Genomic DNA, 17,895 nt, shown 5'->3' with positions numbered 1-17,895 from the left:
GAATATGTATTATGTCCAGTGACAGTTACCACCTAACTCTGAACATAAGAGCAACGTCCAGTACATCAGTGAATGTGCTCAAATGAAAGACCACTTTGTAGGATACTTACTGATAAACTTTGAAAAGCCAATCATAGCCAATCAGAACGGAATCTGAAACACCTGGCAGATACATCTTGATCACATGACTACAGAGATAAGGTGTACCAATTTGTTTGAGTTCTTTTGAACAAAATCTGTACTTTCTGTAGGAATACTTAGCAAAACTGTGTGACAACATCTTGTCAGGCAGAAATGGGCCTGTCCTATATGGGGAGTTGTGGTCCAAGGAATCCAGGGACTTTTATTGCATGACCTATAGGGTTCAAGAGTTGTAGCTCAAAACATGAGTCGGCCTGTTAATAGCACCAACATGACTGAGGCTGATTTGAAACATTTGGGGAGGATCTTCCTTGCTGAGTGGCTAGTGAGCACGCATGGGCAACCTGGTTGTCGCAGGTTCACTTCCAGGCCAGGCCAGATATGTGTCAATGGAGTCCCTGAGCAAATATCCCATCCCCTAATTGCTCAGCCTCATGTTGGTGCTATTAACAGGCCTACTCGTGTTTTGGGCTATAACTCTTGAACCCTTAGGTCATGCTCCTAGTAGTTACAGGATGGGTAAATGCATGTGGACAAAAACAATTCACTTATGTGCAATTATAACACAGCAAGGAGTGGGGAGACTGGGGACAAAATTATTATTATTATCAGTAAGACGCCCTGAGGGCGAGAAGCGACCTCGCCCTTAACAGGTCTGGGAATGCCCAAATACGGACATATATTTTTTTGAGGGGCGCTAGACCCTCCTATGTCCAGCTTTGAGTGTGCATGTAAACACAAACATTGTCCTAACACAAACATTAAATGCCATTGGCAATGAATGGGCAGTTTTGACATTGAAGACGAAGGTGAAGACGCAAATTGTGATTGGCCGGAAGAGATGTTGTATGATGAACATGTGTTTGTTGAGGGTGCTAGGCACTAGCCCCTCATATACAGCTTTTGTCCCCACACGTCTCATATTTGCCATTGACAATGAAAGGAGAAATGTCCGCCAAAGATGACGTACATTTGTGGCAACACAAACATTAAATGCCATTGACAATGAAGGGAAAATGTACGTAATGTAGACGAGGCAAATCGAACCAATCACATAACTTCAGTTGTTCATGAGATGATGTATGATATGTATAATGATAAGAGCGCCCTCACTTCTCACGGGTGTGATACTTTTTATCTTAATTGACGTTTTGGGATGGGTAGTGCGTAAAATGTGTGCCAATTAGTAAGGCCAGGCGGGTCCAGTTAGGGCATCAAAGAGGAAGGACGGGTGGGAAGGGATCCTTCCATATATGGAGCTGACCTGTTCTGACATTCTGAATGTCAGAACTGCTCACAGATGGATGGACGGACGGGCGGGCTGACAGAACCAAAGTCCTACATACAGTACAGGCTAACGGGTAATAATCAATGTGTGGAAAAATACTGGGTTGGCCTTCTCTCTGTGTGTGTGTGTGTGTGTGTGTGTGTGTGTGTGTGTGTGTGTGTGTGTGTGTGTGTGTGTGTGTGTGTGTGTGTGTGTGTGTGTGTGTGCCACACATGCCGTGTGTCAGCGGGTGAGGGTGCGGGTGAGGTCATGTGGTGGAGGCTCGCAAGCAGTGGAGGGCTCGCCTCCATGTGTAAATGAGAGATAATATCCTTCACCCTCAAATTCTGCCTTTAACGAGCACTGCTGTGCGTGGAGGAGGCGGCGACCCATTCACAACCATTCGTCCGTTTATGTACCCTCTCCCTCTCAAGTTATAAATCATTTATGCTTTGCTGTTAGAACATCATCAATTGACTTTCGACCATCAACCTCGGCTCAACATGTGCAAAATGTGATTTTAGCAGATGTTTTGCCACCTGGACACAAGTCATCATAAGCCATAACGGTTACACTAACATGTGAGGGAAATTGCAATGCATGCAAACTAGGCTAATCTACACACAGAATAAGCCATAAATAGTTCCTGTAGTATTGCGATAAGATATGTAGAGGTCTGCACGTTCAGGGGGCCACCGACCATTCCCTGTTGGGCTTGCTCCAGCCTACCTACCACCACGCCATCCATATTAAACACCACCAGAGAATCACAATTATCTGAATGTGGTCCAATACAGCGCTTTATTAATCATTACTGTAGTTGTCACTGTCATCACCACCAGCCCTGCTTCCCCTATAGGCTGCGGGCTTGTCATAAAAGGCCAGGGGCTATTTAAACACACACACACACACACACACACACACACACACACAGTACACGCAGCCAGGAGCCAGCAGCAGTGAAACACAAATCATCCGTACCACACATTTACAACACACGACTAGTACTAACCTGTTCTTTTCTCTTCTGCCAGCGACCGCACGGGCTCTCCTCCAAGATCTCGCTCTCATCCTCGCTCTCCTCCTCCTTCCCCTCGGACCCTGAGTTTCTCTCCGGGACGGACATAGTCATCGTATAGTGTATTATTCCGTCGGGTTTCTATCAAGTGTTTGTTGTTGCTGTAGTCGTACGTATAGCGTGGCGGTGGTGCGTGCGTGAGCGTGTGTGTCGCAGAGTGCAGTCAGTGCACGGCGGCGCGGCGGGCTGAATGAAGGGTCCCAGACAGACGACAGACACACCACCACCAGTCGGTCTAGCCTCGCCTCGCCTTACCAGAGCCGTTGGCGCTCAAAACATATCTTTGCAAGAGAAAATCGGTTGAGCTGACCAAAAACGCGCCGTTTCACTCAATATTAATAATAATAATAGGCAAAACGAGGGTGAAATCACGCCCCTCCTGGAAAGGAAAAATCGCCAGACGCGAAAATAATAATCCAGTTTTTACATTGTAATGTCGTGATAAGCGCCGAATAAATGAGTCCGAGGTCAAATGAGTACAGACCTGCACGCGAAAATAAGATTGCAAAATGTGGGGGTTTTTGTGTTGTTATGGTCGTGCCCCATTCACAGCAAGACGAGCTGCGAAAGGGGAACTACGGCGATCGGTTCTGTAAATTATGAACGACCGCTGCTTCTTCGTGAGTCAGATACAACCCGACGACCCGTCCCCTTCCTTCCGCATACAGCCTCTCTCTCATTGATGGGAGTAGCTTTTAATTTAGCTCATCTGTGATTCTCGTCCATGCTCGTGTCGGTCGGTGTCGCTGTCGTCTGTCTGTCGCTCTCAGAGTAAACGGGGGGGTCGCTCTGCTCTGCTGTCTGACTGTCTGTGTGGTTCCTGGCTGCTGCCTGCCAAGTGCCAACTGCCAAGCACGGTGCGCAGTTTGCGCACACATAAAATATACCGTAGACCACCTAACATCCGCGCAGACCTGCGTCGCATGCAATGAATGGATGCATGTATGGCCCCGTTAGAGTGCTAACCTTAACTGTGTGTGTGTGTGTGTGTGTGTGTGTGTGTGTGTGTGTGTGTGTGTGTGTGTGTGTGTGTGTGTGTGTGTGTGTGTGTGTATGTGTGTGTGTGTGTTTTGCAATATTGGCTCCTATAAACATTAAAGTTTATTACACAGTAGTAGGCCTAGTAATAAAAAATACCCCATGAATATGTTGGATGTCTTTTTTGTATTTTTTTGAAGGGACAGACAGGAAATTAGATGGGAGGGTGACATGCAGTTAAAGGCCGTCGGGATCGGGAGTCGAACCCGCGGCACACTGCCAGACTGGACCACCACCAGCCATGGTGCCTGGACCGCTGAGCCACGGCCTAGGCCGGATGTTTTTTTTTTAATAGATTTTCCATCCACTCAGCCACCAACCACCACAGGCCTACATCACCGAACTTATCTTCAGGCTCTGAGAGAGAACAGAACAGCAGTCATGGAAAACTGAAAAATAACATATAAACTGCTAGTGTTTGCAGTCATTGTGTGAACTTGACCTGCATGCAGTCCTCGAAGGCTTGTCCTGTTCATTATAAATAGCTGTGTGTGTGACGTGTGTGTGTGTGTGTGTGTGTGTGTGTGTGTGTGTGTGTGTGTGTGTGTGTGTGTGTGTGTGTGTGTGTGTGTGTGTGTGTGTGTGTGTGTGTGTGTGTGTGTGTGTGTGTGTGTGTGTGTGTACGGCTGTACGCGCGTGCGTTCGTGCGTGCGCAGAAGCTATAGGTAGCAGCTATAGGAAGCAGCTCAATTTGGAGGCGTTTTCCTTTATCCTTTATAATTGATGTCTGCTTTGTCTGACAATTATGCCAACTGTATTGTAGGCCTATTTGTATGTGACAATGTTCTGCAGTCTGAGCACTTTGTAATGGTTGTTTTCCCAATTGCATTGACATTTATGTCCTTTCGCTATACAAGGCATTATTGTATTATTGTATTCATGATGAATTGAACAAGGTGGACCCTCTTGTAAACAAGTGTAATGCTTTATTGGGTCGTCCACTCACAGTTGACAGTTTTTCTATTGAGTTGTGCTTGAAATGTATACTGTAATTCTGCAAACTGTTAATAAATACTTCAATCAATCAATCAATCAATCAGCCTACTGTGTTCTGCCTATGCGGACAAAATAAATATTTAAAATGTGTATAGTCAAAATACTAGCCTATATAACTTATACACAGGGATTTATGTTAATCACTAGCCTATATTCTGATAGTAATCATGACTATATTGTTTGTTTGTTCAATAACAGGGGTCTTCCTGCATGTCTCTCCAGCCCTTTAATAAACAGAAAATACATTTGTAGTATAAGGTGACAAATTTCAGCCAATCAGGAGAACGTATAGCCATTCATCAGCTTAATTTGTATAGTGTTCCATTTCATTTGTTATCACTTACCATTCCACTTGTTTAATCTGTATCCTGACTGAGTTCTCTATCCTGATTGGATAAATTTGGTATCCCGACCTGAAAATAAAATTTCTGTTTAATAAAAAGATGGAGAGACACTCTATATGACATTTTAACCAAAGAGAATCCCTTACCCTACCTTTAACATATCTCTGCTGTCGGGAGGAAACCTCAAAACTCCAAAATGTTCATTTTTCAGGAAATGAAATATATTTTTTTCAGGAAATGAAATATAAAAATTTCAGGAAATTAAGAAAACCTTAACAAAGCAATACAGCCTCATCAAAGTTGGTGTTGTAACTTTATATATTGTCAATTACTTCCATGACAACGCTCCACACGTCCCAAACTTTTCTCCCTTCTGGCTCCAAAACTGTGGAATGCACCAACTATGGAATGTTGCAGTCAGAACTGCAGCATCACTCCCAATCTTCCGCCGTAGTCTGAAAACCCACCTTTTCAGACTCCATCATGGCCCATAGCACTTACCCTACCCACTTAGATAGCATCTTTGTAGACTTTGATAGCATTTGATACAGAGTTATAGCATGTTATGTAGACAGCACTATAATTGCATTGTATGTAGTCATAGCACGCCATAGTATATGGCATAGTATAGTATATTGTATAGTTTATATGTATAGTTTCATTATATAGATATTCCACTGTTACGTTCTTAGCTTATGCACGTTTCATGATAAATGCTTTTTATATATGTGATGTATATATTCCCATGCTTTTTTGTTCTTGCTTAATGTAAATCGCTCTGGATTAAGAGCTTGTCTGCTAAATGCCTAAATTGTAAATTGTTATGAGAGGGGGAGAGGTGGTGGAGTTAGTTGCTTTAGCAGACATTTTGAGGGTCCAATGGAGTTAAGTCCAAAGCACTTTTTACTATACTTTCCATTGGTTCAATATCTTCGAAACACACAGGCGAAAAGGGTGTTCAATAGCACTGATTTATGCCAAAAAAAATCAAACCCTCAAAAATTGGAGTTATGAGTTTCCTCCCGACAGCAACGATAATATAGCCCTTGAACATTTTGTTTTACAAAGATATTAGGCCTATACCTATTGCAATAGCCTACTCATTAGTCATTAAATCATATTCAACATGGATTGTGGTGATTGCTTATCCAAACTGTAAGCATGAGTCACGCTTATCCAAACTGTTTCATGAGTCATGTTTTAATGGTTGTAGCCAAGAAAGAGTCTGCACCATTTTGCGCCATGCCCTGTATCAATACGGTATTTCTCTCAGCTTTATGAGCAAGATACATGCGTTTGCTGCGATGCCATCTAGTGGTTATAGCATGTAATTACACTATGCTAACAGCAGTGGTGGGGAAAGTATTCGCCTTAAGTAATATCAATCAATCAATACAGACAAATGAGACAATACTGCAATGTAGAAATATTCGTTTACACAAAATGTACTTGAGTAAAAGTATAAAAACAAAACAAAAAAGCATTCATGGTATCAAAATGTACCAATAGTAAAAAGCATTTGTTCATTATGCAGAATGTCCCAATCATTGTATTGATTGATTGATTGATTATAATATTTATTAACAGTTTTCAGAATTACAGTACATTTCAAGCAAAACTCAATACAAAGACTGTTAACTGTGAGTGGACGACCCAATAAAGCCAAAAACAGGAATTCATCATAAAGGACGAGGTAAAAATGGAAAAGAAACATATACAGTGAGGGGGAAAAGGGGTGGGTCAGATTTTACGGGGGCCAGTTTCAAATTGCAGCCGTCCGTAGGTGCCCTTTGAGAGCGGTTTTGAAGGAGTCAAGGGGATTCGCATACATGTCTTAACGACTGTTGGTAGGGCGTTCCACATTTTGGTGGCATAAGAGCGACAATAATTTAGTCCCTTGTTTGTGCCGAATCTGGGTTGCACATGGTTTGTTGCACTCCCTCTGGTGTTGTGGGTGACTTTGTTAACATTAAGAAAGTATTTAGACAGGTACATGGGTATCTTAGTGTATCGAATCTTGTGGACCAGATCCATTGCAAGATGCTGTACTCTGTCGTCGACCCTAAGCCATTCCAGCCTGTCAAAGTGGGCAGGGGTGAGGTGGGTTTGGGGGGTGAGGCCAAGTAGGAGCCTGAACAGTTTGTTCATCCATGGCTCAGAGCGTGTTTTGACCCTGATGGTTTTCAAAGGAGCCATGATGTTCAGTACTGATGTAAATTTGGTTTTGAAGTCAAGCCAAGCTTCTTCGACAAGTGTACTTTTAAGTTCATCGGACCAATCCAGTACCAATAGCATACTTGCTTTTAAATATACTAGTATGTATTCAATATATAACCCCCCCAGCACGGCAATTCATTCCTAATGTAGGCATATATCCTTCCTAGAAATGTAGAGTGAAAGATAGGCAATATCTGTCTTTGAAATGTAGTGGAGTGAAAGTATCCCAAAATACAAATACTCAAGTAAAGTGCATATACTCAAACATGTAGGCTATTTAAGTAACAGTACTCACTACTCAGGTACTTAAGGTGTCCACCACTACAATTTTGCAACAAGAGATGGGCCTACGGTAAATACGTTTTCGAGTAATACATTTATAATCAAAAGTGAAATTTACTCCACTGAGCCAGTTATGTATGCTTTGAGTCTTTTATCACGAAAAACAGAGGTTCTCACTTCTCAAGCTGATCGAAGATTTTCTTAATGTGCAACATTGTTTTAAAAAACAGTAAAAAACTAAAAACTAAACAAAAAACAATAAGTGTATTACAGAGTATCTGCACATATCTAAAGTGACAATTTAATGACTTTTAAGACCTTTTTAATACCTCTAAAATTAAAAATTTAACAATGGCGAAATTGCTAAATTGTCAAATATTATCACAATGGAACTGAGTTAAACTAAATGTAATGTCTCAGCTTCTAAAATGGGTTGCACAATTCCAAGTGCTTGTCACTTGGATCCCTGCAGTCCAAATATGATAACTATTGGGCTTCCCCAATTCAAATATGATTATATTATTTGGGGGGGTCCCCAGACTCCAGTTCAGATATGAGTATTTGTGGCCGTTGTGGCCTGAAAAGGTTGAGAAAAACTGACTTACATTAATTAAGCAGCATAACCATCAGTGTGGAAGTCACCGGAAACTCAGCTGTATAATCGCAGATCCATAATGATCAACCCTCTTTCTTCTATTTTTAGCATGCAACACTAGCTCACTGATGAGGCTCTGCTTTGCCAATCCCTCTCATTGCTAATGACATTTGCTGTGAGCACAATGGAGCTGTCTAGACAAGCTGTTTTGTCACAAAAAGAATAGCCTTTCAGAAATATGGCTAACCCCAACAAGAGGGAGATAAGTGCTGCTCATCAATAGAGCTATATTAAGCTCTTTCTGGGGACTTTACCTCACTCATGAGTTCTAAATTGTCATTTCAATGAAAAACTAATCTCTCAGCTGCAGCACCACTGCACTAAACATGTAGTGCTGTTGTTAGTAGGAATAAAACAGTGAAGCACCCAGGAGGAAGTGACTAAGAAATGGGGAGGAGCCAAATGGAGGGGTGCCCTCAGAGGCTAAAACTAAGGGGGAAAACATTAGTTTTCTTTCATTTCTTTATTATTATCTTTTACCGAATGGGTTCCCAGATTGATGAAAAACTGTCACTTTTATTTAGTTTTAGTTTTTACCCGAATCCCCCTATGATGATACTGACTGAAACAGTATTTGTTGCTATAGTTCAAACCCACTTTTAAGGGAGCACTTGCATTCTATTAGTGATGAGGGGTAGTTAGTTAACCGCTTAAACCTATTGACAGGGGTCTGTACTTCAGACTCCTCCTTTTCTCCTCTACAGTCTGCTCTACACCAAATCTGTTTGCAGCAATTCTTTGTTCGCCTATTTATGAGTCATGACATGTTCAGAATATGGACGCTATAGGGTTCAAGTTGCTAGAGAAGACTTCAACACAAGGTTGACATTTACCATGGTGTTTATTGAAGATTCTGAATTGATATAAAAGAGATTTAATCACACATATCTATCCAAGCAATGCAGGAGGAAGAACAACAATGATGGCTGGCTGGTCTCAGCTTCATAGGTTTACTTGAAGCCCTTGGACTGGGCTGAGGACCACACCTCCTCTCCATCCCTCTCCATCATCAAGGTGCCGTCGTTCCTCAGGTACATGTGGCACATCTTGAAGCCTCCGGTAGTCTGGGTCTTGGTCTGCCACATCATCTTGTTGTCCTTCTTGTACATGACAAAGTTGCAGTCTTCCTGCATGCACATGCGATGGGCATCTCGCTGGCCGCCCGTCTCCGCTGACCACATGGGCTTCCAGCCGTAGATGATAAAGTTGCCATCATCCTGGAGTGGAAGATAACATGGTTATATTTTGTTATAGTAGGCATATTTCTTCTTAATTTCCTTTCTCTTTTTCTATGGAAAACGATACGATGAGAACTGCACAAAAACTAATTTCACTCCCACTTTTTACCTTCTGTGATGTGACAATAAAGCTGATTCTGATTCATATGATTATATATGCTTCTCTGCACAGGTCTCAGGTGTAAATTTAGCACAAGCAATAGTTACATCAAGCTTTGTGAGTTGATGAGGCTATAAAAGAGGCTTGCATGAAGATAATGATTCCATATTGATTCCTTTTGCTATTTTTGAATTTGAATCCCGAAAACGAACTGTTTTGGGCATATGAGGTTTCCACCCGACTGAGACAATATGCTGGGTGCACAAAATCTGTTTCCCTTAGGATACATCAAATTGACAACAATGTCATGATTTATGTTCCCATAATTCTGACCTGGAAGAGAGCTTTCCACTCGTGGTTGTTGGACATGAGGTAATCCCCCTTGCGGAGCTCATCATACTTGGACAAGTAGTTCCTGCTCATGATTCTAAAAATGGATAAAGAGCAGAACATGCACAAAGGCTTATAATAATATGTAAAAACATAAAACTGGAAAATATCTGGAATGTTTGGAATGTTGGAAGGATGCAGCACGTCCCTAGAACACAGAAAAATACAAAATAGACCTATACAAACACAGAGTAAGTAATGCTAAAATCAGATTCCCCACAACTGGGCAGAACATAAACTGAAGATCTATCATACGTTTCTCTCCCACACAGGAGGACCGAGCATTATTCAACAGCAGACATTCTGATTCTGTACTCACCGGCTGATGCTGGAGTGTGGACTCAAGTGATGAAGATGGATCTTTGGGTAAAGTGTACTCCTCTCCTGAAAACCTCTCTCTTTTATAGAACGGGAGATAACTGAAACCCTCTGACAATTTGTGAGGAATTGCATTAGTGTGTATAATTGAAGATATAATTCATGACACAGTTTCCCTTGAATCAACCGTTGTAGTATGATTTCTAGAGGAATGACTGAGTGCAGCATTTACAAAACAACAGTGTTATTTCAGTTTGAGGGACTAACCTCATCCTTATTTAGGATAAAGGATATAGGGCTATACCTGCTGGTGCTTTATTCTCATTCAAATAAAATATTTTTAGAACAACAATGACATAGCACCCAATAAAATGCTAGTCTGACTAAAAGCAACAGCTCTATAGCTCCTATAGATTTTTGATGGGATACTACCACATATTGGATCATACTCCTTCAGAGTCGGTCCTATACGGCAGTGATTCTCAACCTTATTTTACCGAAGTACCACCTCAGAATATATCTGGCTCTCCAAGTACCACCATAATAACTGAAAATACAGTAGCGTAGACCTGCCCCATCCTATTCAGTTAACACAGCACATTTACCACAACAACACTGGTTGCACAATACTTTTGCAGAAGCATAAATTACGCTTTGCCGCATTTATCAATCATTGTATCACTGTTATCACACTTCCCCATGTGGCTTTTTATATAAGGTAACCGGGCAATCTGGAATTGAACCCAGGAGGCCATTGCAGTAATATTGTTGACACATTAATCGATAGAGCCACCACAGCATGCATGCATCAAACCGCCTGACGATTTAAGCGCATGCAGCTCAGTAATCCACACATGAATGTAGTGGCTATATCAGGTTCTTTGCTCTCGCGGAAGCAGTGCCAGAAGTTGTGTGGTGAACTATAACCACTGCACTGTGTCGTCTGGTACACCTAGTATTTTATGACACTTTTTGTGTCATCAAAGGCAGATTCAGCACCTGGCATGACACAGGGCCATGATTCTAAACTGTGGTGAAATGTGACTATAGTGGCTTATTGAATATAGAGAGCTCTATACCACAGGTTATTGCATTATGGGACTGAAGAGGCATACAGCTGTAGACATTTCACTTTGAGCCACGAGAAGATCAGATCTGTTTCAGCCAGTAGGCCATTTATTCAACTCAATTGACAGAAACATTTCTGACATGTTCTCTCAGCATAACAGATTTACTCTTCCTTAATCTAATTTTGAAAATGTAATTACTGAAGACCAGAAGCAGTGTGCTGTCAATCAACTTAAATTTAATGTGTTTTAATAATACAATGACATACTTGTTCTCTGGCTCTCTCCCTGCCAAATAACACATAATCTAAAGCCAACAAAAAAACATACATATATACAGTATATATATACATACACACAATATACAGTAAGCAATAATGTGCAGTAAATGCATCCAAAGTAAAGTAAGTAAGTAATAGGGCAGGAGTCTAGATCTCCTGTTTCTGTAGTGTGAGGCGGCTTAAAAGTACACCCCCTGGACATCGATGTACAAGTACACCCCCTGGACATGATGCTAGTATGTTGCAGGGACAAAACTGTTTTTAGGTAAACCACACCAATGCAACTCATTGAGTTGCAAGGAGTTGCATTGGTGTGATTGACCTTGTGACTTTTGTCCTGATCCGACCCTTTGGTGTGGTTTGGGCTTTACCCTCAATCCAACCCTTGATGCTGAGTAGCCGCAATTTGCGGCTAGAACACGGCATGAGCTATTGTGTCATCATAATTATGTTTTGGCATTTTCTTTTGGGGAAAGTGGTGTAAATCTTATGAAGTTGTAGTAGTTCTGTGCCAACGTGTTTTGCTCCAGTCCTCTGTAGCAGCCAGTAGTCAGATCGCCAAACCACACTGTGTGATACTGATACAGCCCTTCAGAACACTCAACAACGGTAGGCTACAGTGATAAGGCTCACCTGATAGATGAGTACTCTTTGTTACTCTTGACTCTCTTGAGCTTCCCGAGAATAGAAAGTACTGTCTCTGCTTTGTTTTCTTGACATGGATTGCATGAGGCGGACAGATACAAATAAAATGGCATTATAAATTGCAATAAAAGCCAGTGTTACTGTGGTGAGTTACCCATTTTCATTAGGCCAACCTTTTCAGTCCATTAGTGCCAGCTGCAATGGTTCCGCTGTTGTGTCAAACTTGCAAGTGCAACCCATTACTCTGCTGCTAACCTGCATAATAAGATTCAAAAGTCCCTCTAGCAGCATCTAGAGGCCATGCTGTTCCTTACACCCACCTGACCCAACCAGATCAAAGTGGCTTTAATCGAATTATAACTTTAAGCATCATTGAGCCCCAGGCTTTCACTTAGGCTTAAAATTAAGAAAAGAAAAGAGAAGAGAAGAGAAGAGAAGAGAAGAGAAGAGAAGAGAAGAGAAGAGAGAAGAAAAGAAAAGAAAAATTATGATGATGAGTGCCCTATAGTCTTTCCAATTACTATTTCAAGTGTTTTACTATGTAATTCACATTCACCCATTCAGTCAAGCAGGGCACAGATACATCGTCCCACATATCAGGTTTATGGGTTCAGTGCCTTTAGGATGAGGATACTTGGACATGCTGCTATGGGATTGAACCATATGGACATAACAGCTGCTGCTCCTCCACCTCCTGAACCACTGCCGCCCTTGAAAACAAAACGCTTGCGGTCTGGTCCAAACGTACCATAGGTACCATAAAAGCTACAAAGTGCCTTTAAACCATGAGAATAAGTGGGAGTTTTGGCCAACGGGTGTCACTAAAGGAAAGGTCATAGGGTCATTCAAATGGTTATAGAAATCCTCCTCCAGGACTATGAATGTTTCATGGCAATCTGCTGATTCCATTTTGAGATAATGTTGCTGTGCGCAAGTGCACATTTTGGCAGTAAAAGTGCTATAGCCTATAGGGTTCAACAGAATCAGCAGGATTCACCCTCCAGGTAAGGGGAGTATGAAAGTGCACAGCAAGTTTCAGGGCAAAGCAAACCAACCAGTTTTCAAAGTAGGTTTGGGACCAAAGTGTTGGATGGATGAAGGGACGGAAAAGTTTGAGAACTACTGATTTAGAAGGCATTAGAATCTGCCTCAGGTCTTAATAGGGTTAAAATGAAAACGCGGTATTAACATTCTTCCAAACTTGATAACACAGTTGCTTTCTGCTACGGTTCTTACTTGTACAGTTGTACTGGACCTCGACTGATAAGCCCATTTCAACAAGATTTGGATGAAAAGGCCATGACCTTTTCATACAGTGGAGGCCTTTCAGCATGTGGTCTTTTGTTGTTCTCAGAATCTTGTGAGTCGTGACCCAATCAATTTGGCTAAAGTAGCCAAGATACGCCACCTTTAATTATCTCAGATTCAGATTCCCTTTACTGGTTTGGTAGCCTGGTTAGAATAGGTACATACATGAGAAAAATATGTATGTACCTAAAAAAGAAAGAAAAGGAAAAACAAACAAACTAGTTTGGAAGCCCCACTACAATAAAAACATGATGAAACGACAACGTAAAACACTCAATATACACACCCGTGTGAAGTGAGGGGCGCTCTTCCATCGTATGTCATCATGACGTAAAATAGACACTATGACAATTTGCTTAGGCACTATGATGTAAAATTCTCCATTCATTGTCAATGGGAATTGATTTACGGTTGTGGACGGTAACTAAAATCTGGATGTAGCCCCTCAAAAACTGGGCAAGAATATCAGTAAGCAGGCCCGGATTTACCATTGGGCTAGGGTGGGCCTGCAGCCCACCATTAATGATGAAATTGTAAAGTATTGCAATCCAATTCAAGTGAGATTTGTGTTTAGTTATTGTATATTTAGTTGTATTATGGTTAAAACATTGAGAGCTTTTGCTCTGCTCTAGTGCTGTGTGCATTGCAGACATGTAGTGCCTGCTGTGTTGTGGGGTAGCTGTGGAAACCCATATGGCCTGTGGGAAATGCGTGTCTATAATATCTGTTTGCTGGAACCCCATATAAAATGAAAAGGAAGTCAAGGACTTCAGCAATGTATGATAAGAACTTAATCCCAGTAAAGGTTTACATCTCTACCCTCCCATTGAAAATCATGCCTTTCATTTAATCGGGTGTCATCATTGCCCAGTTCTATAATTCCACATTATTTCTAATATCCACTCTCAAGATTCAAATTTTATCCCTTTTTATCGATCAGTCTCAAGTCTGACCGTGCAACTTTTAGATATGTGCAAAAGAATGTATGGTCAATGGTCATACATTGCTATAGGCCTACTATACCAGGGATAAGCAGTTTGTTCAGAGTTTCTGAGGTGCCACTTCAGAGCACAGACAAAAATATATAAAATAAAGGCGAAATCCACAAAAAAAACCATTTGAAAAAGCTATAGCGCTCCTCAAAAATCACACCTGTGTGACTCAGGCTCCTCAACAACACAGCTGGCTGGCTGTATAGTTATAGAGCTCTGTGTGAATGACCCTTTTATTTAGACTGCTCAACAGTGCCACTTTAGGTCGCCCAGCAGTATTGCAGCTGTTCGTACCCCAAACATATAACACAACTATAGGGTTTAAGTTGCTAGAGAAGACTTCAACACAAGGTTGACATTTTCCATGTGGTTTATTGAAGATTCTGAATTGATATCAGAGAGATTTAATCACACATATCTATCCAAGTAATGCAGGAGGAAGAACAACAATGATGGCTGGCTGGTCTCAGCTTCATAACTTGAAGCCCTTGGACTGGGCTGAGGACCACACCTCCTCTCCATCCCTCTCCATCATCAAGGTGCCGTCGTCCCTCAGGTACATGTGGCACATCTTGAAGCATCCGGAGGTCTGGGTCTTGGTCTGCCACATCATCTTGTTGTCCTTCTTGTACATGACAAAGTTGCAGTCGTCCTGTATGCACAAGCGATGGGCATCTCGCTGGCCACCCATCTCCGCTGACCACATGGGCTTCCAGCCGTAGATGACAAAGCTGCCATCATCCTGGAGTGGAAGATAACATAGTTATATTTTGTTATAGTAGGCCTATATATAATGCACAGTACACCTGCTGCTATGCTTACGCACCTTTTATACCTTATCTCAGGTATTGTGTGTAAATATGTAGATTTTGACTTTGTTTTGTTTTGTTTTCCTGTCTTGATCATCTTTCCATCTTGACCCCCCCCCCTTCTTTCTTCTTAATTCCCTTTCTCTTTTTCTATGGAAAACGATACAATGAGAACTGCACAAAAACAAATTTCACTCCCACTTTGTTACCTTCTGTGATGTGACAATAAAGCTGATTGTAAAATTCTGATTCATATAGTTATATATATATGCTTCTCTGCACAGGTCTCAGGTGTAAATTTAGCACAAGCAATAGTTACATCAAGTTTTGTGAGTTGATGAGGGCGGCTATTATGAAATCACAAGAGGCCTGTATGAAGATAATGATTCCATATTGTTGCTGTCCGTAGAAACCTCTTGTCTCCATATTTGAACCTTTTGTGTGTTTTTGTGTGTCTACAAAAGCCCGCCCTAGCGTCACAGAAAAGCTTCAAAAGTAGCAGATCCTCAAGAACATTTTGAGCTTGTAAATCTGCTACTTTTGCAATTTTTGAATTTGAATCCCGAAAATGAACTGTTTTGGGCATATGAGGTTTCCACCCGACAGAGACGATATGCTGGGTGCACACATTTGTTTCCCTTAGGACACATCAAAGTGACTACAATGTCATGATTTATGTTCCCATAATTCTGACCTGGAAGAGAGCTTTCCACTCGTGGTTGTTGGACATAAAGTAATCCCCCTTGCGGAGCTCATCATACTTGGACAAGTAGTTCCTGCTCATGATTCTAAAAATGGATAAAGAGCAGAACATGCACAAAGGCTTATAATATGTAAAAACATAAAACTGGAAAATATCTGGAATGTTTGCACAAAGGATGCAGCACATCCCTAGAACACAGAACAATACAAAATAGACCTATACAAACACAGAGTAAGTAAAGCTTATAAATTATTATCAGATTCCCCACAACTGGGCAGAACATAAACTGAAGGTCTATCATACATTTCTCTCCCACACAGGAGGACTGAGCATTATTCAACAGCAGACGTTCTGATTCTGTACTCACAGGCTGATGCTGGAGTGTGGACTCAAGTGATGAAGATGGATCTTTGGGTAAAGTGTACTCTCTCCTGAAAACCTCTCTCTTTTATAGAACGGGAGATAACTGAAACCCTCTGACAATTTGTGAGGAATTGCATTAGTGTGTATAATTGATGATATAATTTATGACCAAGTTTCCCTTGAATCAACCTTTGTAGTATGATTTCTAGAGGAATGACTGAGTGCAGTTCAAACAAAAAAATGCTTTTGCAGCATTTACAAAACAACAGTGTTATTTCAGTTTGAGGGACTAACCTCATCCTTATTTAGGATAAAGAATATAGGGCTATAGCTGCTGGTGCTACTTTTATCTTTATTCTCGTTAAATCATTAGAACAACAATGACATATAGCACACATTACTCATACCCAATAAAATCCTGTAGATTTTTGATGCAGGGATACTACCACATATTGGATCATACTCAGGGTCAATCCTATCCACATTTTTCATATAGCCCATAAGTCTTTGCGTTTGTGTGTGCATAAGTTCCTCTTCCTCTTGCTTGTCAGTTTTGCAAGAGAAAAGCACAAATGAAAATAGCTGATCTACAAGCTCACTGCGACACATTGTGAGGTTGTACATCAACCAGCTACTACCAATAATTTATTTGCAAGTGACTTTACAGAAAAAACAAGCCAAATGTTGCACTTATAATAAGCAGACATGACAACACGGCCTGAAGGAAGCAAAGCTCACAAGGAGCCCCAGTACGTTGGCGGTGGAAAACGTGGATAGGGCAGTGATTCTCAACCTTATTATACCGAAGTACCACTAAACCTTTTTCCAATGGAATGTTGAGTGGGAGAATGTGACGTCTTGGATTTTGACAGAGGCTTGACTGTCAAAGAAAAGGCACTGCTCAGGACTTATATGTCAGCAAGTGACTTTACAGAAAAAACAAGCCAAATGTTGCACTTATAATAAGCAGACATGGCAACACGGCCTGAAGGAAGCAAAGCACACACACAAGGAGCCCCAGTACGTTGGCGGTGGAAAACGTGGATAGGGCAGTGATTCTCAACCTTATTATACCGAAGTACCACCAAACCTTTTTCCAATGGAATGTTGAGTGGGAGAATGTGACGTCTTGGATTTTGACAGAGGCTTGACTGTCAAAGAAAAGGCACTGCTCAAGACTTATAAAAGTCCACTGATTCATCTTCTGATGTCAAATGTGTGGGTTTTAATGATCCAATCCAATCTCAACCGGTCCAGAGCTCTTTTTCACTTAATTTGCTGTACTCTGCCTCTGCCTTGTGAAGCGTCAAAGTACCCAGTACCACACACATGGACCAAACAAACTGAGTTTCAGCACTACAGCAAGGGTTCCCAAACTTGCCCTAAAGGGCGAGGTCACATGCACGCATCCGCCTCGTTGACGGCAGACTGCTGGGTGAGGGCTGGCGCTTTGGCACTAACAAGACTGTATGAGGGAATACCATGGGTGAGCCAGAAAATAGCCGCCAGGAGAATGAGACTAGCAGGCCACTGCCAGCAAACTGGTGCTCTGGGAACCAACACAAGGGCATCGATCATGAGGACATCGTTAACATACGTGGATGTACAGGAGTGCAAAGTACCAACGAACTGGCCAAATGTATGGAGGACGACCTAGAGAGAG

At 41.6% G+C, this 17,895-nt stretch overlaps 3 protein-coding genes across 4 annotated transcripts in view; all 3 read right to left on the bottom strand.

The window, feature by feature from the left end:
• Positions 1-3,317, bottom strand: part of LOC308336621 (nuclear receptor-binding protein 2-like) — a 68,325-nt gene extending 65,008 nt beyond the window's left edge. The window contains exon 1 of the mRNA XM_080794060.1: positions 2,421-3,317. Coding sequence (XP_080650186.1) covers positions 2,421-2,540 — 120 coding nt within the window. The 5' untranslated portion in view covers positions 2,541-3,317. The remainder of the gene's footprint in view (positions 1-2,420) is intronic.
• A 5,554-nt stretch (positions 3,318-8,871) lies between these two features.
• Positions 8,872-12,259, bottom strand: LOC308336289 (B-type lectin plumieribetin-like). Of its 2 annotated transcripts, none has more exons than XM_080793608.1 (4): positions 12,231-12,259; positions 10,066-10,175; positions 9,690-9,783; positions 8,872-9,235 (listed from the first exon to the last, which is right to left on the bottom strand). In XM_080793608.1, the coding sequence occupies exons 3-4, from the start codon at positions 9,777-9,779 to the stop codon at positions 8,969-8,971; spliced, it is 357 nt and encodes a 118-aa protein (XP_080649734.1). In that variant the 5' UTR covers positions 9,780-9,783; positions 10,066-10,175; positions 12,231-12,259; the 3' UTR covers positions 8,872-8,968. The 2 variants fall into 2 exon arrangements, with proteins under 2 accessions (XP_080649734.1, XP_080649733.1); XM_080793607.1 differs by having other exon boundaries at positions 12,046-12,242.
• A 2,570-nt stretch (positions 12,260-14,829) lies between these two features.
• Positions 14,830-15,950, bottom strand: LOC308336398 (B-type lectin plumieribetin-like; the record flags this gene model as incomplete). The annotated part of the gene is made up of 2 exons (XM_080793762.1): positions 14,830-15,099; positions 15,861-15,950. The coding sequence occupies 2 exons, from the start codon at positions 15,948-15,950 to the stop codon at positions 14,830-14,832; spliced, it is 360 nt and encodes a 119-aa protein (XP_080649888.1).
• Positions 15,951-17,895: the final 1,945 nt, after the last annotated feature.

Source organism: Protomyctophum bolini (genome assembly GCF_963924005.1).
Source record: "Protomyctophum bolini genome assembly, chromosome: 21".
Lineage (NCBI taxonomy): Eukaryota > Metazoa > Chordata > Actinopteri > Myctophiformes > Myctophidae > Protomyctophum > Protomyctophum bolini.
Note: the sequence above shows the minus strand (reverse complement) of the source record. Positions and strands in the feature narration are given on the sequence as shown.

Excerpts from the sequence above, each read along its gene's own strand:
- LOC308336289 (XM_080793608.1), bottom strand. The coding sequence starts at position 9,779 with ATGAGCAGGAACTACTTGTCCAAGTATGATGAGCTCCGCAAGGGGGAT. Across the intron at positions 9,236-9,689 it reads AGTGGAAAGCTCTCTTCCAG|GATGATGGCAACTTTATCAT; the intron begins GTCAGAATTATG and ends CTTCCACTCCAG.